This window comes from Dermacentor albipictus, chromosome 3, assembly GCF_038994185.2.
Source record: "Dermacentor albipictus isolate Rhodes 1998 colony chromosome 3, USDA_Dalb.pri_finalv2, whole genome shotgun sequence".
Taxonomy (NCBI): domain Eukaryota; kingdom Metazoa; phylum Arthropoda; class Arachnida; order Ixodida; family Ixodidae; genus Dermacentor; species Dermacentor albipictus.
In genome coordinates, this window is record NC_091823.1 from 81,265,535 (window position 1) to 81,291,650 (window position 26,116).

Genomic DNA, 26,116 nt, shown 5'->3' on the forward strand with positions numbered 1-26,116 from the left:
ACCAAGGAAGACCTTAAGAAAGCGCAAGAGGAGGATGACAGTCTGCAAACCTGCTTTCGGACGATAGGCCCAGGATTCAGCGGGAAAGGGAGAAACTGGAAATTTTACCTCTTGAAAGAAGTTCTATATAGGCGATATAAACTGCCGAGTGGTAGGGAATTCGAACAAGTAGTAGTTCCCTCGGCATTACGTCAACAGGTATTAAGGACTGCACATGAATGTGCAATAGCTAGACACCAAAGCACAAAACGAACTACTGATAGGATTCTAGAAGCTTGGCCTGGAATCCAAAGAGATGTCAATAGATTTGTGAGTTCATGTGACGCATGCCTGCGAACCATGCCAAAGGGCAAGGTAGGAAAAGTGGGGTTGGGAATATTACCATTATTGATACGAAAAGATTGCCGTCGACATAATCGGCCCCTTGTCACACCCATCCCTACTGGTAAGCGATATATCCTGACAGTGGTAGACTTCGCCACGAGGCATCCAGACGCGGTACCTCTAAATAAAATTGATTCAGCATTCATTGTGGATAGCTTAATCATTACAGATTTTCTCACGGGTCGGTTTTCCACAGGAAATACTCTGTGATCGAAGTTCCTCATTCACGTCAGGTTTAATGAGAGAGGTCAATGAGTTATTGTCAATCAGACAAATGCGAACTACTCCTTACCACCCAATGAGTAATGGGTTGGTCGAATGTTTCAATGGCACCCTCAAGCAGATGTTAAGGAAGATGTGCCAGGAAAAGCCTAAGTTTTGGTAGGATTATTTGGCTCGTCTGCTTTTTGCTTATCGTGAGGGGCCACAGGCCAGCCTCGGCTTCTGGCCGTTCGATTTACTCTACGGGCGTCATGTACGTGGCCCTCTCACCATGATGAAGGAACTGTGGACGGATGATAACATCGACAGTGAAGTCAAGACCACTTACGAATATATTTTAGAGTTGAGAGGAAAATTGGAGGCGACAACAAGGCTTGCTCATGAGAAACTCCAGGAGGCACAAAAGTACAAAAAGAAGCACTATAACTTACGCGCTTCACGCCGACAGCTAAAGGTGGGAGACAAGGCACCCATTCTTCTACCAACAAGCCACAACAGATTTCTGCTGCATTGGAAAGGCCCTTTTCGTGTTGTCGCAAGACAAAATGACGTTGATTATCTGTGGAACCTCGAACATAAGAAACAGTTGTTCCACGTGAATATGCTGAAAGCATACAAATATCGTGAAACGACACGCGAAACAACTTTTGCAGCTAGCTCTGTGACTGTCCAAGATTCGGGATTCCCCGACACGGTCCCAACATTAGAAGTGACAGGGGGCGGTGATATCGTCGGGGTGCCATCGTCGAAAGAACTGACCGGTTCACAACTGCAGCAGGTTAACCAACTGTTGCAACAACACCGAGAAGTTTTTTCAAGCATGCCCGGAGCGAGAGTGCATTGCAATTTACAATTGACGACAGCAGTCCCTCTTAACACTCCACAATATTCCATCCTTCTTGCTTTGAAGTATGTCATCGAAAAGGAAATACAGGAGATGTTAAAACTTGGTGTCATTGAAAGATGTTCATCTCCGTGTAATTCTCCTCTGGTATTAGTGAAAAAGTCGGATGGCTTATATAGGACATGCATCAAATTTCGTTGGTTGAATGGCACGCTCATTCCAGATACAGAGCCAATACCACGAACTGATATGGTTTTCTCCGAAGTGAGCGCAAAGCGCTACTTTTCAAAATTCGACCTTGTCAAAGGATATTGGCAAGTCTGACAACTGTTTTTTATGTCCGAGGTCCAACATATATTCAACGTCACTTTGTCTTACGACAACACGAAAAGGGCCTCTCCAATGTAGCAGCAACCTGTTCTGGCCTGTTGGTAGAAGAATGAGAGCAGTCGAAGGAAAAAAACGGCATTTTCAACAGTTTCAGGCCATTATCAGTTCCATTTCATGCCTTTGGGAATAAAAACTGCATCGGCAATTTTCACTCGTTCAATGAGAAAAGTACTAGAAGGGATCTCAAATGTCCAGCACTATATTGACGATGTTGTAGTGGTGACGGACACGTGGAAGGAGCACATGGTTGCACTAGAAATGGTGCTAAAACGGATCAATGAGACTGGGCTCACGATAAAACCTGAGAAGTGCCAGATCGGAGCAAGGAAAATGACATTGCTGGGACACGTGATAGGTTCCGGTGTGATTGAACCACTGCTGACAACTCTTGAGAAAGTAATTGAGGCGGAACGACCACGCATTAAAAAAACAGGTCCGGACTTTCCTTTGTCTAGCTGGTTATTACTGTCAATTCATAGAGCAATACGCTCTAATAGCCGAGCCGTTAACAGAACTTACCCGAAAACAAGGTCCAAACAATATCCACTGGACGCCAGAATGTGAGATAGCTTTTGAGAAACTCGAGATTGCTCTATCACCGCATTGAATACTCTAAGCACCTGACTTTTAAAAGGAGTCTATCCTTCGTACAGACGTATCGGTTACTGCACTGGGAGCTGTACTGATGCAAGAACAAGAAGGCATTCTGCACCCGATTTCGTATGCCCATGAAAGACTTCTCCAACGGGAAACAAAATATGCCGCTATTGAGCGAGAAAGTTTAGCTCTTATGTAGGTAATCCGCGAGTTTTCCTTGTGCTTATAGGGTAGACGGTTCAGAGTACAGAAAGACCATCAACCATTACAATATTTGGCAAGAGCAAAGTTGGAGAACGCATGCATACTGTGCTGGGCGTTAGTATTGCAAGAGTTTGACTTTAGAGTTGCACACATTGAGGGTGTTGAAAATTAGGGAGCGGACTACATAAGCCGAGTGTAACCACGTATTACAGAAGATGGGGTTTCGTTGTAATAAGATTTATAATAATTTGTCAGTGTTTGCTAGCTGAAAGGCGCTGTGAATTTCCGTGTTCGAATAACATGTGTCATGTTGTCTTGTGGAGTATACGTATAACATGTTAAACAGTTCCAACTGTGGATGACAACTATTCATGCTGTTAGTTGACACCAAATCAATGTGATACGCACCTCTGCTTTCTGTTCGTTTGTTGTTTTTTTAAACGTGAACTATGGAGTAGTGTCATGAGGTGCACGTGCTGCGATGAAAAGGAAAGGCGAAGACGACAACGATGACGACGAAAGCGAGAGCATGATAGTGCAACGGCACCAGAAAAAGGTGAAAAGGAAAAATAGGAGAAGCTCCGAAGAGCCTGGTAGCGCGAGCGTGGAACGCGGGAGGGGGCCATGGTGATGTAGGAATCAGAGCGAAGAATACCACGGCGGAAGAAGCAGTTCGTTGGCCCATGGGTCCGGGCTCCTGCCTATGTCTGGTGTTCCTGAGCCTACGGCTCAACGTCTGAAGCTCGCGTTTGTCTGCGAGCCGCCCGGCGGAGCACCAACCACAGCTTCTGTGCTCGCGACCTTCCCTCCTGGCTTACGTTCCTGCCCCGTCATGCCACGTCATCTTGCCTCCCATCTCGAGTTGCGATACCTCAGCAGCAGCCCACTCGTCGTCTCCACCATTACAGCCATGACCTCGTCCGACGCCCCACACCGAACAATATCGTGATGTCTGAACTTTAATCATTCGATTCGGTAGTCTGCAGACTGTATACTTTAAGTGATCCATAGTACCCTTTGTCAGCAGTTACATGTCGTCAAATTCCTATAAAGCATTGTTTGTGTGTGTGCGACAGAGGGCCTATGCTTCGTATTTCCTAAATCGGTCTGTAATGACCACGCTAAGGAACCTAGTAGGGTGAAGAAATCTACACCGTGACAAAACACTACTAGCTATCAACATGGATTTCGGCTCCGTCTGGATGAAGCCTCTTTATACAGCCCCGCGCAAAGTGAAAATAATGTGTAGCCGACGGTGGAATCGAACCTCGACAACAGAGCACAGCAGCACGGTGCTCCAAACATTAGGCCACGATCCCATGCATACTTCCCTCGTTTCAAAGCTAGGCAGCTGTTTGAAACACTCGGCCTGTGCACCGCCTACCACTTCCTCGTTTTCTTTATATGTGACAACTCGCGCGTGACGTCATGAAACCGTTACCGTGCACCCTATAGAATGTGCACGCGTTCCGTGGTGCTTAGTCACTCCTCCCTTACGCCTCGCCTTGCGCGCGACAACGTCCGCAGGCGTATGTGCGGAAAAAAATTCCAGATAAACAAAATGGCGGATCCCACGCACTGCAGGAATTGGTGTAAGCGAAGCTTTGTATGCTGTTTGCTTTGACTGGACAATAATTAGCGGTGATGTTGGCGGTGAATGTGCTAATTATTCACCATTTAGTCCCACCACTTTGCGTGCACCAATGCAATTTGTCTGCGTAGTTCAGACAACACAAAGGGCGACGTATTAATTATTGTAAACTTCTATGTATACTTTGCATACATACATTAGCGATCTACACCATGTTCCGCTGCATGGCGAAGAGGCTCCTGTTCCGCGCGATGCTTCTTTCAGGCCTGGGTGTCTTCGACGCTGAGTGCACGATTTGAAGCCACTTAGCTGGCACGTATTTACGTGCTCCTGCTGCATACGTGACCAGCACGCTGTTGAGACGCCAGCTCCAAGGGCTATCTTCAGGCGATGGGCGATTGTAACGTTTACACTATCACAGCCCAGCTCGCGACCTCCACAGCCCACCACCTGCACTCTTGTCGTGCGGGGAAGCAAGCACAGCACATGCCATACGCACAAACTACTCATCCAGACCCGCGGCGGTGCCAGTCATGCGTGCAACTCAGCGCCATCTGGTGGTCTTGCAAGAAACCAAGCGGCACGCGCGGCAAGACCATTACAGCAGCGCCCGGGAAATCGGAATAGGCAAAGAAAGCTTCGCTTTAAAGCAGATACAGAAGATATCTGATCCGGGCAGGTTGGCGGGCGGCTACGAGTTTTGTTTTTGTCGAAGTATCGCAGCCTTACCAGCGCCTCGTCTGCCGCCAGCGTTGGGAACGATGTGCAATGCCCCAACGAAAGATAAGCGTGTTGTGATAACCGGAGCTGACTTGCGAATTTCTTTCCAAGCTTTAGTCGAACGCGTCCTCAGTAGCGGCGCATAATCTAACGCCGGTGCGCCATGCACTGTAAGGCGCTGGTGGAATCCCTGGCCGCGCTTTGGCGCGTTAATTTTAGCAGATGTGAGGTGTACGCAGGAGACATGAGCGCGCCATCAATGCCGATACAAATTCGTGCGGCGACACACTACCCAAATCACCGCACCGGCACATTAACTACACATATCGGCGCTGTGAGCGACTAGACGAAGTGCCAAGAGAGCACCGGCTGGTGATTCGGCGTCAAATTTGAAATTCCCAGGGCCGGTAGAGCTAGATATGTCGTTCAGTTGCATGCCCAAAAGAATGGCGATGGCTGAACGTCACAAAAGCGCTCGCACGAAGTCTAGAATATTAACCTATAGCAAGGAAGTGTGCCATATAGAAAGGCAGGCGCACGGGCAGGCGGTGTATCAGTGATTCGCAAATGAACACCTTTCTGCCACAACAAAGAATTCAAGTTCATTCGAACTTACCGTGCAATACTTTGACAGGAGCCGGAGAATCCACAACGTTGCACGGTCGGACATTCCAGCAGAGAAAAACGCGGGAAATGATGAGACCCGCGACCAAGCCGCCGCTACTCGCACAACCGAAACCACCACAGAAACCTAGGACTGCGTGCGCCTAGCCGTGTTCTTCCGCGCGGCGGCGTCGTCGCGCAAGATCCGCGTAAAAAGTTAGTTCGATTGTATTATTAATGCTGCATTAGCGAAATGAATATCGGATGGCCTTCCTGGCAATTGCAGACAATAAGCGTACTCACCACGTCGGTCACATTAAACATAACTACTTATCATACAACAAAATAAAATTCCATTGTAAAACGGGTTCGGAGCCGCTCAAGCCCGTTAAAGGACGCGGCAGGTACGGCGTTCGTTCGGTTGCAGTGTCGTAGGATTTTCATGTAATTTTACGTTCATTTTTTCAACAGTCTAGGGTACAACGACAGAAACTTCTAAAAAAAAAAGCCCTAATGAGCGGTGCAGGTCGTAAAAAAAAAGAAAAAGAAACATTCCCAACGCGAAGAGAATGCTTCAGTCAAATAGGTTTTATTTTGCTTTCGCTACGTTGACTATACGTTGCAGTGCACAACATCTGCAGGCTTCGAATGACGCCTGACACCGGCAAAAGATGCCGAGAGCGAGCGGGGCTATACTAATCCAGGTATACAACCAAATTAGGAAGGCCCACTAAGCTTCAACAAAGACACTCCCTCACCAGAACAGGAATTGACCTCCCTGGTGCAGTATTCGGCCACTACCTCACGAATGTTTTCCGACAATTAACCCATGGGTCTCAGTCTCCAGCAGCGGCGGAGCACCTGAGCAAGGCGGCGGACAGACCTGCAATGCAGCAGAGGGTGCGAAGAATCTCTGGGTCCGGACAGGCCGCCAATGGAAACTGACCCGGTCAACCTTTAATTGCCGAACTCTGTCCAGTAAGGCCAGCTTAGCAGGACTCTTTGAGGAACTATCAGGCATTGTTTGGGATATCATCGGCCTTAGTGAGATTAGAGGACTTGGCTTATACATTTCTGAATAACGGACACGTCCTCTACTATAGAGGTTTCCCACATATGAAACGTTAAAGACGTTAAAGACGTTAAAGTTATCAAAAATTATAGGCCCATTAGTCTGCTCTCAGTATTATATAAAACATTTGCCGAAATAATCTCGAATAGAATAAGGAAAACACTGGACTTTAGTCAACCAAGGGAACAGGCTGGCTTCAGGAAGGGATACTCTACAATTGATCCCATACATGTAATTAATCAGGTTATCGAGAAATCCGCAGATCACAATAAGCCGCTCTATATGGCTTTCATATATTATGAAAAGGTATTTGATTCAGTAGAGATACCAGCAGTCACGGCATTACGTAATCAAGGAGTACAGACCGCTTCCGTAAATACCTTGGAAAATATCTACAAAGGTTACACAGTTACCTTAATTCTGCACAAAAAAAGCAGGAAGATACCTATAAAGAAAGGGTACAGGCAGGGAGACACAATCTCACCAATGCTATTCACTGCGTGCTTGGAAGGAGTATTCAAGCTATTAAACTGGGAATGCTCAGGAATAAGGATCGACGGCGAATATCTCAGCAACCTTCGGTTTGCCGATGACATTGTTCTGTTCAGCAACAATGCAGGCGAATTACCACAAATGATGAACAGAGACACGGTGAGAGTTGGGTTGAAGGTTAATATGCAGAAGACATGGATAATGATAAATAGCTGGGCAAGGGAACAAGAGTTCGAGATCGCCAGTCAGCCTCTAGAGTCTGTGAAGGAGTACATTTACCTAGGTCAGTTATTCACAGGGAACCCTGGGGTGCTATGCAGGATGCGTCGAGTTTGGCGAAACTCGGGATCTTCACGAGCTCTGGCGACACCCCAAGATGAAAGCACGAATGGTACCGAGACACAGTTTATCTTTCGACAAGCCTCCAGTTTCATTGGTTTATCTACATTCACTCTGGCTGGCTATCATTCCTTGGGCGTTGCCTTCTGGGCGGTCGACAAACTGGGGCTCACGTGATCATACCGTCGGTGCATGGTCGTGCCTTCTTTCACTTGTTTGTCGTTCCACCGAGTGCATTACATGCAGAAGCAAGTTGTAAAACAAATGCATTTAGTACAATATTATTAGTTACTTCAACGTGGTTTAGAAGCATTTTGAAGCTTACGAGATGTGCACTGAATGCGTCTTAGACTAATTTGTAATTTAGTACGCTTCGCATTATACCACGAGGGAGCGCTGTAGTGGCGTCATCACTAAAGTCCCTTGATGAACATCAAGGGGCTTTAGTCATCACATCCATTCACCGGGCAAGCATGGCGGCTAAGCATCAGAGAAGCCCAGTGTAAACAAACCCGTACAACGAGCTTGCAGTGCGCGACGTAGTGATCAGGCTCGACGAAGGCCACTATTTCTTGGATAGTTCTGTTCCTCCGTGGGCAATCTTCCCGTGCACCCGGTAAGACTGCCAATAGCTTCGGCGATTTTACAGATCGCAACGCGCACCTACTGTTCACGGCGAAGTGCTGAAGAAACAACTTGTCCGGTGCTGCTTCTGCGAGTGCGCTGAGTTCCTCCACTCTGCGTGACTGCGAGCGTCACGAACATTACATAGTGTGGGCAAAAGGTAGACATCCTATATAGCTACGATGCGACGAGGTGGTACCGACGATGGATCTCGCTACCAACACAGTGAAGGAGACTTCGACAAACTGCAGATAAGTATATTTCTACTGTTTCATATTTAGCATAATAAGAGTGCACGGATTAAGCCACTTTCGTAGTAACGAACTGAATGTCCAGCAGTTTAAAGAAGGCAGTGAGAACCAATGAGTGTTCGTGCTTTTACGTGCAAGTGGGCCCGCGAAAATATGGAATAGATGAAGGTAACCTTCACTAACTTGGTGAGGCAACAGAAATTTATGAGTGACATTAAGCTAGAAAATTTATGGAAGAGTATCTTTATCCAAGTGAAATATGAATAGCAAGTACTGATATAAAGCAGGAAACGTATACAAAAATTTCATGGGTTGAACAGCACATGGAAGGCATTACTGAATCGTGATCGCCACGTTACCGATATCCTTGAAAAAAGTCTAGAATCACTGCATTCCACCGGTTATGCAATATGGGACATAAACCTGGAGGTTAACAAAGAAACTTGAGATGTCAAGGACTGTGTAGAAAGCGAAGTAACAAAAATTGTTGCAGATAGCATTAAGGCAGGAAGACAGTGGCGTAGTAAACCGTGGCAACTGATATGCTAGTTGAGATTAAAAAAGAAAGGAATCGGCAGGCAGGCCATGCACGTATTCGATCACTTGTTGCCAATTCATATCAGGTGATTACATAAGCATTACAGAATGAATGTCAAGGAGAGAGAACTACAGCCAAGGATGGTAGAAAATTGCGTAATGGGACAAGAATATGATGTTTGTAGGCATAGGATGCAATCAGCTCGTATAAGACGGGATTGTAGGATGAGGCATTTGTTTTGCAGCGAACAAAAATAGGTTTGTAGAGACTCGTGAAGGTGCAGGGCCACCTCAGCTGCTGGCACACTAATCAACATGACAATTGGCTCTGAAAAAGAAAACCCCAGTTTTGAAAAATAAAGCAATGTTGTCCCAACGCATTGTTTTACTAAGCATACTACACTAGAGGCTTCCACATTTAAGGGCACTTAGTACTAATAGTGCAACGAGCATTTTTCTTTGTAAATAATGGTTTGTATGTGGCTGATTCATTCCAATACACTTTTTTGCAGCAAAACATTCTGCTGCTGGAGCCACTCAACCGCCTGGTGGCAGTAGGCGAGCGCCAGGCACGTGCTCTTGAGAGTGTGGCAAAGGTCCAGAGGGCTGCTCCGCAACAGTAGTATCGGTGCCCTCACTGCTGTCCTGTCGAGCCCACAGAAGGCACCTTATAAAGGAGCTTTCAGTTTAATATTTTGTTTATTATTCAAGAACATGAATAAAATTATTGCAGTAAACATTGTGCTGTGCATATTAGGAGACTTATAACATGCACTTTGTGTCCCTTCAAAATAGGCAAAAACGTAAGACAACCTGTGCCACTCTTGAACCATGTAAATAAAAAATACACTAATGCAGCATACACGTCATCATGCTGTTTGTTCTTTCTATGTGCAAGAATACAGTGCGTGTTCATTAGCCACAAGATGAACGGTGTGTGTAATTCACAATGAAGAAAGGAAACAGCAGGAGCTTAATAATGCTATCACCTATAGACTGTGCATGTGACTGCAACACTCCCCGATTCAAATGTGCCATTACATGCATGTTCGATACCACATATTCTTTAACATTGTCTTATAATTGCATGTACCATATTTCACACATCTTAAGCCCTTGCATAGCACACTTCTGATGTATCCATTTCATAGGCCAAATAATTGTACACTTTGTCCTTTTGTATTGTATGAAAAGCAGCATCCTTTACAGTCGGATAAAACTTCAGAAGACAGGAGAGGCCCCACCCAGATGACCAAAGCGCAGCAGCCGATTGCCTACACATCTAAAGAAATAGTCCCTCTCCAATGAGCAATATTAGTCTGTCTGGCGGCACGATATCAGTCTCGAGTGCGTGCCCATTGGTGCAGGCTTGTGTTCACCTGCCTTAAAGTGCAGATTCCGCAGCCTCCTAAAGTTGTATCCGACTATAGAAACACGTAATGCCTTGCACCAGTTGCATAGACTTCTGCAATTTGATAGCACACAATGATCAGGAGCAGAAATCTATAACGGCATCCAAGCAAAGCTGGCTGACCACACTTCCATTATGAGGGGCTGAAAAAGGTCTCGCCAAATATTCCCATGACGTCCTTGAAAAAGAGGTGGTGTTTGGCACTTCTTTAGAATCAAAAACAGATTACACTGAATGTTGTGTAGCACGTCAAAACAAACTGAGCTTGGTTATTTGCACAGCATGTAATGGGAGGTCGAGCTTCACATAGGAAACAAACTGCTCTGTCCAGTACAATTTTGAGGCCGGTATGGCACCTATTATGGCACCGGTATGGCACCTATTATGTCAACAGTGTCTATATACAAATTACACTTTTCACAGGCCATTGATTTCACCATTATTTTTGTGTGATGGTTCTTTCAATCAGCGCTTGTATTACATGAGCAGGTGGATTTGAAAGCAAAGCTTTGTTTGCAAACCTTCCGACTTCCATAAGTGTGTGGCAAGGCACTGGCATGTTGTCGAATAGCTGACACTTCCTCGGTCCTGCACCAAAGAAGCCCAATGCTCTATTTTAAGTTGGATCGCACAACAATTCAACGGCACACAAAGAAGTGTAACACACACAGCAAAGCATTCTGCTGTGTGTATTTCTCTTTGTGTCCCGTCGAATTGTTGTGCAATTAAACTTCAAGCTTCTATACCAATACACCGTCTTCAACCTCACCAATGCTCTAGTTATTAGGCCACAATGGTGCACATCTTTGAAATTTCCCAACACAAATTAGTTCTCCGAAAAATCACAAATGTTAAATTTTGCAGCACAGCTGTATGTATGAACGTGCCATATTCTTTACCACTAAACTCACAGGAATCAAAGAGGCAAGCATTAACCAGCCTTGCTGCTGCCGTTACCATTATCATCATGACCCCAATGGAAAGACAGTGCCACGTTTCAGTAAAGGGAGTGCTGGAGGGAAAGGTGTGACAGCGAGGGCTTACAATAAAAATAACAGTTACGAGACATGTTCAATGCCAATATATGCTGCATGTCGCTCAGCCTACTTTGGCAATGCGGCAAGTGTTTACTCGTTTGGGCATATCACGTTTTCTGTAATCGTTGCTCTAAACCTGTACAAATGGTCTATTTGCTCTGCAAGTTTTATTTTTATCATGGTAGGTTAAAGACCCACTTTTCATTGGCATCTGCACCACATTTCTCCCGATATGTAATAATGCCTTGGTGGTTCATGACATCTTCAAGTACAGAGAGTTCTGCAGAGTATCGGATGTGCATTGTTCTAATGCTTAAGAATTAGAGCACCATTATGAGACGAAAATATACAATTTATCCATCCAGAATAACGCCGCCCCCCCCCCAAAAAAAAGAAGATGCACTGAACCTCTGGCACATGCATCGACAGTGAACAGAGCAATCTGAAGTATTTTCTTCATGCAAGCCAACACACTAAGATTCTCAATGCATTTTCATTTCGCCACAAATGCATAGGCACAACCGGCTTGGCGCAACATCCACATCTCGCGCTGCAACAAATTGTGCAATGCCTCGCTGTTTCATAGTGCGGCCGATAGATTACGCATGACCAAAATTCAGCATTGTGCATACTTAGTAACTTCACCAATGAAGAACCCCAAGTTGTTTATGAGATTAGGATTCATAGGTTACTTCACACAATTATTGATATCCATTTATCTATTTATACTTAACCCCTTTCCCAAAAAGTGAGCCATTTGGAAGGCACCCTGACAGATAAGTAGAACAATCGACAAAAAGTGATCAACCAGCGAAAAAGTCTGTTAATCACAGTAATGCTGACATTGAAGGCGCCCTAATTCCTACGTACGTTCCGTCGACACACCCGACTACGTTCGTAATGTTCCCACGAAGTGGGAAGCATTATTTTATATATGCCCGCTCCGCCGCAGTATTCTGGAAAGCTAGCCACCGCTTACGCACTGCCGCATCGATAAGCGCGTCATACACATCTCTGACACAGTGGCTAACAGTAGTTTGATGGCGTCCGATGTAACGCTCGGCGCCGACGCTTCCCCGAAAACTCCCAGTCCCGTAGAAACGGAGGGCACAGATGACTTGCTCTACGACGGTGAGCGAATGAAGCCCGCCACGCTGTCTCCGCAGACGAGTCTTCGCCTAGCTCGTCACACAGCCAGCACACTGATGTCTTCGACAGGCGAAAATGACGCTGAAACTCCCCGTCGGTCATGCAGGTGAACGGGTCCGGACGGTCATACTGACGCTTGCTGCCGCTGGATGCAATGAAACAGGCTGCTGCTGCCGCCGCCATATTCCCGAGTTGAACTCGGAGGGGGTTTCGCGATGTACGAGTTTAGCACGAGTTCGCCTGTCAATCAAAACCAGAGGTCACGCCCCGCGCGAGGCATGTAACTATTGCGCGCGCACCCACTACAGTTGGGCCACGCCCAACTTATCTTCCGGCAACAGCGACGCGGTGTCGAGCTGAGAGGCATCAACAATCTTGACCGCCGACATAAAACACGCACAACGCACTGTCATCGGTGATGTACTGAGCACCACTATCGAAAACAAAGCGTTGACTGTTGCTGGCATACATCCTCTCGGGCTGAGATGGCCGCACAACACGGTTTCACTGCCTGCATTGCGGCGCGTAGCGCACAGTAAATAATTATCGGCACGTCACTGTAGGTGCTTGCAAGGCGTCGAGGCATCGAGGGGGACGACGATGCTGAGGAGTGCTTATTGCAGCAGTCGTTTCAGATGGCTGCTCTGTCATCGGTGATGAAACGGAGCCACAACGTCGTGAACACGATCAGCGTCCGATAATCGCTCGCTCTTCTAGGCCCAGTGCAATGGCATTTCATCACAAGCACTGCGCACTCAACAGTTCCAACACCTCTCTCCGTTCGAAATCTGATTTCATAAATGCACACAAGAGCCCTCACCTGCCAAAATGCGAGTGCTGCGGTGTCGTTACGATATCCATCTGCGATCGCTGCTGGCTCCACCAGAGGTAATCCGCAAGCACCTTCGACTGCACAACACACTCATATACTGCGTACATGCGCTCAGAGGCGCCTTCACTGGGCAAGCGATGACAAGCGATGAATTCTGTCGCTGGGGAAGCAAGCACGTTTCGCAATGTATCGCAGAGGCTTCGCCCACAAAGATAAACTGGTACATTTTCACTGAAAACTGCGCCACTACGCACTCTAAAATAACATACCGCCATTTTACAGCGACAGCTGTTGTGTCGTTTTTAGTTGGTAAAGCGGGGGCCTTAAAGCCTAGTGAAGCGCCTGCGATGAACAGCCGTACCGCGGCGCTGCGTTTCTATTCCCCTAATAGAGAAAGAGTGGCCATGACCCTCCATGGATCATGACCGACTTTATTGAGAATAGCACTGCAGCGCCCCTAGGCGACTTATCACCGTATGAACGCCCTCGTGCGTGCGACCCGCTTCAATGTACCGCTTCTAAGCTTTCGCCTCCCTGTCGCCACTCACGGCAAGAAGTGCAAAATTTAATAATCTGCTCGATCTCCGTTTGTCATCACAAATTTCTTGCATTGAAAACGAAAAATAGATACCTAAAGAAATAAAAATGTGCGTTATTTTATTTGTCGTATTTTAACGTATTCGTTTGAGTGAAAGTGTAGGTGCAAGAATGCGCCGCATGTACCCCGTTCGCATTCGATGGAAGATAGATAGATAGCGCCCGAAAGATGAGGCACGCCCTTGACGCGCCCGGGAAAGGCGTGGCAAGCGGCTCACGGCAAGTGTGCTGACAGACAGCGGGGCAGTCACGGTAACGCTAAGTTGCGATAATCCGTTGATAACAATACGCGGCGCTGGCGCGTTTCGTTGTGCAGCCTTCTGCGCTTGAAACGTGGAAGCAGCGTGCCACGCAGGGTGCGCTCATGTTGTCATACGCGACTTCTTGTCTACATATTTTTTTGCCTGCACCTTCGGCCCGTTCCGCGCTATCTCCGTTCACTGACTGCCGTCGAGCAAACTCGGGCAAAACTCGGGTGAACGAGAAACTCGACGCATCCTGCATAGCACCCCTGATCCTGAGAAGGAAATTCACAGAAGAATAAAAATGGGTTGGATTGGATACGGCCGACATTGTCAGTTCCTGACTGGAAGCTTACCATTATCATTGAAAAAGAAAGTTTACAATCAGTGCAGTTTACCAGTGCTGAGACATGGGGCAGAGACTTGGAGACTGACAAAGAAGCTTGAGAACAAGTTAGGGACCGCGCAAAGAGCGATGGAACGAAGATTGCTAGGCATAACGTTAAGAGAGAGAAATAGAGCTGTTTGAATCAGAGAGCAAACGGGTATAGCTGACATTCAGGTTGACATTCAGAAAAAAAAATGCAGCTGGGCAGGTCATGTAATGTGCCGGTTAGATAACCGTTGGACCATTAGGTTTACAGAATGAGTACCAAGAGACGAGAAACGGAGTCGAGGATGGCAGATGAGTAGGTGGAGTAATCAAATTAGGAAATTCGCAGGCGCTAGTTGAAATCGGTTGGCGCAGGACAGAGGTAATCGGAGATGGCAGGGAGGGGCCTTCGTCCTGCAGTGGACATAAAACAGGCTGATGATGATTATGACTTAAAATGTGATCTCAGCAATATAGTATATATAGCATACATATTCTTACTCGTTTCAGAAAATAACTAAATCTGGAGGCCCTATAACGTAAAACTATTCCAAATTCTTTCATTCCAATGTCCTGAGATCACATTTAAGTAGCCTTCGACGCAAGCATGGGGCAGTGACCCACACGTTGTCTGAAAAACCCAACCAAACGCTCCCCTCGTTTATACGAGGTCACTTTGGCTTCCTTTCAAAACGAACAACATTGCCGACATTGAGTGGTTTTACTTACCTAATTGGCTGACAAGAGGCGTGGAACCCGCTCAAGCGGAGAGGGTGTCGATAGGCCGAGCCAGCGCAGTCAAAGTACATAACTGGACGAGGAAGGTGGTGCCGGCGACCGCAATTGGTCCGCTTTTCCTGGTTTAGCTTATGGCACGTGGCTGGCCGAAAATCGCGGCGGCGTGCAACGGGAGGATAAGAACGCTGCTAAAACGAATACTCATCAAAGAAGAGTTGCCAGAGCGATGTCGTATACGTGCCGAAAGGGCTTGATAACGTTATACTTCCAAGCAAAAAATAATAATGTATTATACCAAAATAAAACAATGTTCTCCGGCGGCTGCGGGTACCAATTAAGTGCCTGAGCGATCGGCGGCCAGCCATGTTCTATTGCTTTCGGAACGGGGCAGGCTCTGGCTATTCAGAAAATAATTGAATTTTTTTCGGCATGTTAATTTAATCTTTAGCGCCTACACGTCACTTTGACGCCGTGAGTTTTTGCGGTTTTGTAACGTCGCGTGACAGACAGGCGAAGTGGGCGCAGCCCGATATCTTTTGACCAATATAGTGGCGAAAAGGCGTCAGATCAGAAATAACAATTTTACTTTTGTTCGGTGTAAGCATGCATAATCAGCTTGTACACGTCATTCAGATGCGGAGCTGTTGCGATTGTCTTGGCGTCGCGTGACATACAGCCGAGGGGGAGTCGGCCAGAGAATTTTTCGACCTATCGTCGAGGGCTGATTGCAGAAATAGAATAGAAACGTTTGGAATAGATTTACGTTATCGCGCACTCGTTGAACCAATAATCGATGAGAAAACTGGTTGCTGTTATAGGTTGGACGACACCACGCGCTAAAAAGCGATGGCGGTAGTCCTTAGGCGGCTTCACTCGTCTACAGCTGGTGGTGCATATCTGAATGGTTCAGGTGGGTCATTGCCACTTTTTTCGAATATGAATTGGATAGTATTGAATCTCGAATCGAATCTCCAATAGTCAGATATTTATATTTGCAACAGGAATATCTCTTTCGCATAATTGCATACTACGCCTATACTAACTAGTGAAAATAACACAGCTACGGGGACAAATGATCCGTTTTAAACTTAATATCACTAAACTTTATTAAAAGAAACTGCATGAATAGCCTTTCAACCACATTATTGCCTGGTTCCAAACTCTCCAGGAAGTAATGGCAGCTGTATAACTAGCTTTCCAAAAAGCGCTAACTAAATGGTTGCCTAAAGAATATCAGAAGTTGCGAAAAAAACAAAGAAAAGTCTGCTGCAGGACTTGTATGTCGTAGCCACATGTATAATGGCCCGTTGCAAGGAAACCATCACATGGTTGCAGCGTAAAAGATAAAACTACATATATCCACTACCAACAACACTAAATGGCAGAATACAAGATAAATTCGCCGTATGTCACGTAGGCTGTTCCCACGAGAGCGAAAAGAAAGCTCGCATTACCAATTTTGTTCGGGATACGAGCGGACTGGCAGACAGATACGCGGACGTACCGGACCACCTCAGAAAAACCATTAATGTGGGACCACTGCCAAAAAATATGGATCCCAACTTACACGAAAACAGGCGAAAAGCTAGGGCCGAATATGTTGAGAGAACGCTAGCCCAGCTAGACAATACAGTATACACGGACGCCGCCGTATATCCACACGGAAGAGAACGCGTAGCCGCGACGGTAGTGGTTAATTGGGAAGGAAACCCGATCACGTATGCCACAGCAAAGGTCGCTGGCACAGCGGAGGCCGAGGAGATTGCCGTAGCGCTGGCGGCAGCGGAAGGTTATAGAACAGGCCGATCTCTCAACATACTGACGGACTCAAAAGAGGTGTGCAGAAACTACACGAGAGGCAGAATCAGCAAAACTGCCCTCAGAATACTCAGCGGAGCCACCTCCGCCGAGAAGGAAAAGCCCCGACACAAACTAATCTGGATCCCGGGTCACGTAGGCATAGTGGGGAACGAAAGGGCAGACAGCCTAGCTCGAGGTGAAGCGTTCCGAGCTGGGTGGTCGAATGCCCCGGAGACCCACCTACAGGCTTGCGAGGGGGGATACGCAGAGACCCTAAACTTACATAGAGGAACTAGAATTAGATATCCGCCACCACACAAAGACCTCTCAAAGGAGGAAGCGACCAGCTGGCGCAGACTACAGACAAACTCCTTCCCCAACTTACACGTGCTTAATAAGATGTTTCCGACGCAATACAGGGCCAGCTGCCCTTGGTGCGGTGCCAAACCTACACTTTACCACATCACCTGGGAGTGCGAACGCAACAAAGCATTCCACAAACACGAACACCCGAGTGCGGAGCAATGGGAGAGTCGGCTCACCAGCAGCGAGCTCACGGCCCAAAGGGCCCTAGTGCAGCACGCGACCGATGCAGCGCGACTCAGTGGAGCCCTGGAATAGGGGCCCACCCTTGCTGAAGAGAAGTCTCCAGTCGCCAGCGCCAAGAAGATGAAGACGACGGAGACCTCATAACCGCGAAACTCTCGAAAGACTCAAAAGTTTTCCCTCCCTCCCTCCCTCCTCCTGCATTGCTTCGAAAACATTTCTTTTGGACGCAGGGAAACATTGAGGATACCGGCGGTAATACACTGCGGAACGCTTGAATAAGTAACTTTCTACAAAGGCTGTAATTGCCGTAAACCCAATAATGTCTCCTTCTTCACTCACAATATGCTTCCTTCTTCAGCGAAATACAAACACTGTACCTAGCATAGTTCACCGAGTATCACCGGGAAAAGCAACTGCATGCCTTATATAAGAAATTAAAATTGAATGAAGACGTGTATTCAGTAAGTAACTGAAAGCTCAAAATTAAGGTGTTTACTTCAAACTTTTGGTACTCGGCATATATAGAAAAGCCCATATTTCCTACGAATACGAAATACCTGCCGCTTCTGGTGCTTCCAAGAGTAGGGAGTAACTTCTTAAGCGTTTCTGATAGCGTTTTTAAACGGGCCAGAAACGAGGGTGCAGCAATTTTCATTGGACCCCTAATTGACACACACAATTAAACATTTTCTTCCACACTGCCCTTAACATTGCCTACATTTGCTTAAAATATAATTTCAGTAAAGAGCATAGATGTTTTTCACAAGATTGAGAAAACTGACGTATACCATTTTTGAGCGCTTCTAATCGCGTTAACAGCTTTGCGGTAAAAGTCTCCGTATCACCATGCCACAATAAAAAGTTGACAATGATTTTAGTACACGATAAAGAGGATGACGGCGAAAGCCTACGCGCTCACGCGGCATTCGCTTAATTACTTTGTCATTCTCATTCAAATTCGTCGTTACTTCCTATTAGTTCTTCCCGCTTTACATGTTTCTCTTTTTCGCTTGCCTAGACCTCGCCACTAGTTATCTGTGGCTAATCGCACGTTAGAACGGTCGTGGTAAGTCTTTTATATACGACCGTCATGGCAGATACGCAGGTTCATTGAATGATCTTTTTTTTAACACTTCAATCGACGAGGGTAGCTAAATGTGCTTGTATATATGGCGCCTTCTACATTCTTGAAACGCAGACGGAATGAGACGAACACGTAAAGGCAAATTTTTTGTTCTATTTTTTTTAATACACAAACGCACGTTGCCAAGTTTCAACAACAGATTTATTTCCGATTCTCGTAGGCGTACTTGTACTCCTCGAAACGTTATAAGACACGTGTGCATTGCTCGGCAAAAACGAACAAAACCGGGAAAACCACGTGCAGACACTTTTGTGACCACATTGATTATTTAATAGGGTGTCCCTTCAACGCGACCATCGAGCTCTTTTATCGATAAAGAAGTTGGTGGGTTACGGGCGCTTACGCTTGAATTTTGCTGCAATAACGCCGGACGGTCGTCGCATTTTTGGACCCATGGGCCGTCTATGCGCTTTATTATTTTCAATCTGTAGGTAGAGTTGCTGTCATCGCAGATGCTGCACAACAGCAGTTTTCTGTCCGTAGAGTTTCCAGGCTAACATTAGCTATGCTGTTCAAAGAAAAAAAAAAGACTAAAAACATGGCGCAAGATAGGATCTTAAGACCTACGGTGTTTTGTGTTCACGACCTCAGGTCTCAAGAGCGTACCTAGCAGCATGTTCTTGTTTTATTTTTTTCGGTGAACAGGTTGGCTAACGGTAGCCGAAACGCACGATATATATATATATATATATATATATATATATATATATATATATATATATATATATATATATATATATATATATTGGTTCTTACGTGCCCAAACCACGGTCCGATTATGAGCACTCCCGAATAATTTGGACCACCTGGGGTTCCTTAACGTGCACCTAAATCTAAGTACACGGCGGTATTACGACATCCAACCGGTGCCAGCAGTGTTACGAACTTGCACCGCTGCACCACGATTACGGCTTTGTGGTCCCGTAGCGCTCGTCACCCGTTTCGTGACAGAGCGTTGGTAGCGAAGACTCCGAGCCTGGCGTCGATGAGAATAACAAAAGGGACTTTATACATTATATACAGGTTATCATACAGGACATGAACGGGTCGGCACTGGGGCCGAGTGCTCACAACAAACGCGACTGTTCTCGCACGACGACGTCCGGCGAAAACGCGTGACACATCTCACCCCAGTCGGGAGCGACACTCTCTCCCGGTGGGTCGGCGGATCCTGTTTTTCAGGCAGCGCGTTGCTGCTTTTATAATCCCCGAGGAACCATTGTCACTCCAACGGCCCAATACAAAGTCAGCACACGACGGTCGTCCGAGGGGTCCAACCAGCGACCGCGCTGGCCACCCGGTTCAAAGTTCGCGCGCGCGGTGACCTCCAGGCAAGGGAGGTGCGGCGCCGGGCTGTCTGGCACACGCCGACACGTCCAAACGTGCGGCTCGCCGAGGCTTCTCCCGCAGCAGGACACCGCTGCCTGACGGCTCAGCATCTTGACTTGTGAAGGGAGAATTAGGGCGCTCGCAGGATAGATTCCGCATCTTGCAGATTCGGAATCCGGGCTTGTGGTAATGGCACAACAGCGGTTTCCGCCCCTATCGAAGTGCGGCCGCCGTGGGTGGGATTCGATTCTGCGACCACGTGCTCAGCAGTTCAATTACCATGGCCACTAAGCAACCACGGCGAGTAATCTATATTTGCTGCAAGTCGTTCATGTTACCCCTACGTTCTTGTTTATGTTTTCCAACCAACTTCTAATCACTTTGCTCCTCTTCTATATATTTTTGTGAATGGCATCTGCGATACCTCTTTAGAACAGGCAGTACGTAGACGGCGCATATTAGTGAGAATAACTCATTATGCCTAAATCTCCCTTTCTATCGCGTTGAATCTCTGACGATTAGCTTGTTGACCAAGAATGCTTCTCTACAGCTCATGGGCAAAGGCCCTTTCAACGCAGCCATGTTCTTTACGCATAGCAACAAAAAGTTGGAGATTCGGTTCCATGTGGTCGTAGGTGAGAAAACGCGGATGTCCAGGAATTTCGCAATCGAAAAAACGAAAAGGGTTAAGTATGCTACTCAAGACCGCGTAACGTCAACATTTAGAGATGCAGGGCCGGGACACGTGGAGAAGGATAAAGCAATACATGAAGATTAATTAGAAAAGGATTCAGAGAACCCTTGGAGCCGCCGACAAGCCGCATGGTAGAGGAATGAAAGTGCGAGCTAAAGAGACGAAGTACTGCAAATTAGATGTTTACGCAGTTTGAAGGACAGATGCAACAGGCCGGGGGACGGGGTAATACCCGCAGAATATGACGTCGCCGTTATCGGTTCATCAGGCTCTGCTCGCTTTTGCAAATTAAATTGTAGCAGGTGGCTTGCAGTACTAGCGTCATTCCTCACGGGTCATCGGCCAACAATTCAAAGAAAGACTGTGCGCTAGTAATCGAGTCGGGATTCGAGCAGCCCAGCACGCTACAAGCTGACTGGAAAGTTTCCTTTGGGTACAAAGACTCTGCTGCTAATTTCAAGGTGCGCGGAGCGCACCAGAGAGGGAAGAAGTACCGCTGCGACGAAGAGCACGACGCTTGTATATATCCGCTGAAATATGGAGAACGGCGCCAGACACGCAAGAAAGCGACCACCAAGGAATATTTGCAGCGACCCGGACGATCACACAACAGTTGGAGACATCTTCATGGCCTCTGCCCGCAAAGCGTCCGCTGCCTGTGGAGATGTTGTAGCTGCGGCGTCTTCTGTTTTCTGCACGACAGCCCCATCCTGCGCTGAGACTTCCCCTCAGACCGGTAGGTAATACTTGGGTGACGAGAAATATATCGACAGGTGTGTTGTTACGCGCCGTGTAGTTTGCAGTATACCTCGTGCTTACCCCTGCTCCTAGATGCGGTACAGACAGCCATTCGTAGTTCGCTTCGAAACTACGGGGATAAGTGTTCGCATTCGTCAGCAGCTGGATATTGCTTTGAAAGATGACAATATTGGAGAGCTGATAACTCTGACCTTCTCATTTGCTCGTTTTAGCACGTGCATGGCAAGGCGAGCGAGAATTTTCATTGTAGCGTGGTTCAGTTGAGTTGACTTGAGTTGAGAGGTTGAAGGCTACTGGTGGGATTGGCCTTGCAGTTGCTGCCGGCAATTGCTCCACCGTAGCGAAAGTTAAAATGAATGAATCACATAAATCAGACACAGACCTCACAATTACACATAGTCACTTCAAAGGTCACCATGTGGAGGCCAAATCCGTGTCCTGCACGTAATTTAAAAGAAGGCGAGAAACCTCCTTCCTACACAACTGGTTCCCGCGCGGGAAAACAATGTTCTAAAGAGAACTGTGAGGTACTCCTGTCTTTTTGAGGGACCCGAATAACACACGTGTGGTGTGTGCGGAGACATAGAACATTACTTTATGTGGTGTACTCTGTATAACGCGGATTGAAGCGTGGTTTTGCTCGATCCGTTCCTGTTTTTACTGCTACAACGGCAAAGCGTTTGAAACGGGGTCGCCTTGTTCGTGCAATCCGTTACGCTAACGACGACCGCTGTCGTCGCCAGGCCACCTCGTCATCCCCAGCTTCACCATCTCAGTATATGAGGTGGTCTCCCTTTCTTATCATCTTGAACACGTACCACAGGCAAAGTACATTAGATACCATGGGATGATTTATTATACCTCCTTGAACTGGCGCCCATACATTGATTATTTAGCCCGAAAGGTAGACGTGTCATTTGCATTATGCCTAGGCAAAGCAACCACCGCATAGGAATGCGAAGAGACGCACCCATATTAGCATATCGCATTTGCGTTCATCCTGTTTTCTAATTCGGTCGCGCACTTTTATCTGGTGATCTGGCCTACAGGGCACGCACGCGTATTCTTTTGGCATTGAGCTTGTCGTTTGGACTAAAAAGCTCTTGCAAACATTGTTCTGTATCTCCTGCTCGTTCGTGCCGCTTCCTCCTTTCGATTGTTCCTCAGGATTCAAGAGTCGCGCTTAGACGTTTGGAGCAGTTTTCTTTTTTTTTTTCTCAGGCCGCGTGTTTTTTTATTGGCCGTGATTTCACACTCCACAAGTTGCATTACAGCAACAGTTACTTGGCTCCTTGAACGTGCTCATCTGCGATATGCCTACGATTCCCCGGCAGCTCTTTTTGTAATAATATTTTTTACGGTAACTTTTTTATACGGAAAATTACTTTCACATCGTATTTCATATGGCTCGTTAGTAGGCTCCCTCGTTTTCGGGTGAAACCTGATTATTTCCGACTTTTTTCACCCCGAACAAAGTTTATGAAAATCGGGTTAAACCTGATTTATCCCCGAAGTTTGGCCTTTCGTAAATGATAATAACAAATGCAGGTGTCAGGAAACTAATTAATGATGGCCACTTCTTCTGAGCAAGTGTTCAAGATATATCGTTATGTTAATATTAATTACATATAAATATGGTATATGTACCTCGGTTTCGCATAACACTGAAGTGAAAACCGGCATACATAAATACATGATATACTCAGCGCCTGCCGGCCATTAGTGAAAGACACGTTGTCGCTTTCTAGTGAGATAGGTGAATACGGTAATGGCCCATCGCATCGCATTTTCCACATGTCGGATACATGTATGTGACAGTAATGCACTGGAAGGTGAATTACTGCTGCGCTCACGTTGCTCCGCATTGCGAACGATAGCTGTGGCGTCGAGAAGATGTGCTGCCCAGCTAAGTTACATTCAAAGAAGAGAGTGATTCGCCTAGTTGGTATTCCATTCATTTTGTTGCAAGAGTGTGCATTGGGAGCCGCTAAAGCCGGACGGCAACAGACGGGGAGAGACAGAGAGAAAACATCTTTGTTGAGCGAGAGGATCGTTTTGCAGGAGTGGTTCTCTCTTCACGAGAATTCACGCGCCGTTTTGGCTGTACGACCGCCCTCTCAATCGACACGATCTGATCCGAGATGCGGGAGATGGATAGCAGCGTCTCCCGTTGCTTCTGGGGGAGTTTGACGCAATCGGTTACTTCAAATTCTTCCCTTTGCTACCGAGTTGTTGATAAGTTCGACTTCGTTCTGTCATCTGCTAGCCATCTGCTAACCGCCTGATTAGCTCAGATGGTAGAGCGGCTGTCCCGGAAAGGCGGTGGTCCCGTGTTCGAGTCGCGGAGCAGGATGAATTTTTCTTCAACTGTGACGCATTTCTTTCGAGGAATCCGTATGGGTTTACCTTGTAGCAACTGCTACAATTGGGTGGATGTCTCGTTTTCCCTCTTTTAACGCGATAGCGTTAAGGAGCTCGTGTCGCAGAAAAGCCGGTGTCGTCGGCGTCGGTGTCGGCGTCCGCGGCGTTGACCGTGAGCGATAAATAACGGCAGGCACTTCATAAATAAAAAGCAACTTCCAAGATGGGCTGGGTGGGAATCGAACCAGGGTCTCCGGAGTGTGAGACGGAGACGCTACCACTCAGCCACGAGTTTGATGCTTCCAAGCGGTACAAACGCGCCTCTAGTGAATGCGGTGTTGCCCTCGAAACGAGCCGTGGAAAGTTATACTGCAGTGTATACAGGTAATTATGAACATGTAACTTACAGAAGTCGCAATTACAAGAGTAGCGAAGTGCGTTTCCGCTGCATTTGTTCTGCGCTTTCCGCACACGCAGAGCCATCTTGCGGCAAACACAGAAGACCCCCTCCTCTCCATGTAGGGCGCTGCCTCGACAGATGGCGCACCACGCGCGCATTGGAGCTGTGGAAGGACCGGTGCGAGGGGGGTCGTTGCCCGGACTCTCTCTCCCCTGACATCGCTTCGCCTTGCTCCCTCGGCAGAATCCAGCGTCCTTCCTTTCTTTAGATCGCTATCTGTCTATCTCTCTGCCCGTGCCGATCACGACGTTTGGCTGGCGTGCATCATTCATTTCCCCCTACGAGATACCGAGTTCTTCGGTTCATTCCGCTTGCTCAGGCGCACGTTTCGTTGCTGCGCCGAACGCCGCGTTGCTCGACCATATTGCTCGACGCTCACCGCGTCCGATGCGGGGCGCCTTGTAAGTGATGGCTGTCCTGTAGGCCATTGTCTTACACCCCTTGGCGGGTCGACGGGAACGCTGTCGCGTTCCACTCTTGAAGGCGAAGCTTAAGCGTCCTCCAATTTTTTTTTTATTCTTCTCTTCATCTTGCAGGTTTCCGCATAACTATTACGTCAGACTCATGTCTTCACTCATTGCCGTCATGTTGTCTTATTCATGCCGTTGTCATCACGCTGTTGTCATCATCTCGTCTTCTTGTCGCTACACGCTTGCTTCACACACATGTCATCTTGTCCGTTTTAACCTACGAGACTTTCGCTCGACATGAGCAATCATCCCCGATGGTTTTTGACGAAGCTTTATTGCCGGTTGGCTATCTCGGGATACTTCACGCACGGTAGCTGTGTCTCTAACCATTTTTCCGTCAACACACCCTAGTCTGTGGTCTGTTGGAGAGAGCATCGGGCTGCTGGGTTGAGCGAACCAGGATCAAACCAACCGTCGGAACAACTCGGGTCACTGGGCATGTGACATTGGGTATGAAAGGAGCCTCTTTGAAGCCAACTTGGGTCCATGGGTATGCGGCACTCGGTATCTGCCGCTCATGAATAAACTTCCGTGACGCTAACTTGGATCACTGGGTATGTGCCACTGGGTATACGTCCGTCTTCAATTTAAAACATTTACTTTGATTACAGGAACTTCCCTGAGAAATTTAGCGTCAATACGAACAATCTTTGACATGCTAACGAATGTTTTAGTTATTTACTTCCATCGGGAGTATTCGCTCACGTCCAACACACGGCCAACGCATGGTCAACGCACGGTCAACGCACGGTCAACGCACGAAAAACGCCGAAGACGCCGGATTTAAACGGGCCCTCAAACTATCGCTTTAAAGAAACCTTTCGAATTTCTTCATTTCTGGGTGGAATCAAACCCGCGTCATATCTATTTGGACAATCTTGTCTGAACATATATTCATACACGCCCTACGCACGGACTTCGTGGCGGCGGCACAAGATGGCGCACCATGTCCCGTGGGAATCGTGAAAGAGGAGCCCGGCTTCACACACGCCTCATACGTGACGCGTTTCCGCGTTGGTAACGCGGTGCGTCACTACATTGCTTCAGTTATGCTAATCGCGTTAACGTCGACACTAATCGTGAGATGGGTTCCGTTGGAATTTTGTGCAGCGATCGAGAGGCTGCTAATGCGACCAGTAGAAGAGCTCAAAAACCTTATATGCTAGTTTTGATGGTTTCGTGGAAAACACTAAATCACTGCCGAAGTCTGATCTAAGGTATTGTGGCGATTGTGATGGGTAATGGGTAGGTAAACTTTCAAATGTCTGTCTCTATTAGGCGTTCACTGAAAATTGTTCAAC

At 47.1% G+C, this 26,116-nt stretch overlaps 1 protein-coding gene and 1 long non-coding RNA gene across 3 annotated transcripts in view; one reads left to right on the top strand and one right to left on the bottom strand.

Annotated features, from left to right (window-relative positions):
- LOC139057431 (uncharacterized) overlaps positions 1-5,691 on the bottom strand; it is a 327,910-nt gene extending 322,219 nt beyond the window's left edge. Inside the window, exon 1 of the long non-coding RNA XR_011512783.1 lies at positions 5,569-5,691. This is a non-coding gene — a long non-coding RNA (uncharacterized lncRNA). The remainder of the gene's footprint in view (positions 1-5,568) is intronic.
- The window catches only part of LOC135898950 (putative fatty acyl-CoA reductase CG5065), a 64,218-nt gene that overhangs the window by 8,500 nt on the left and 29,602 nt on the right, over positions 1-26,116 (top strand). The window contains exon 2 of one of the 2 annotated variants that reach the window (XM_070535665.1): positions 16,068-16,159. The exons of the other annotated variant lie outside the window; for it this stretch is intronic. Coding sequence (XP_070391766.1) covers positions 16,096-16,159 — 64 coding nt within the window. The 5' untranslated portion in view covers positions 16,068-16,095. The remainder of the gene's footprint in view (positions 1-16,067; positions 16,160-26,116) is intronic. 2 annotated transcript variants of the gene reach the window in all.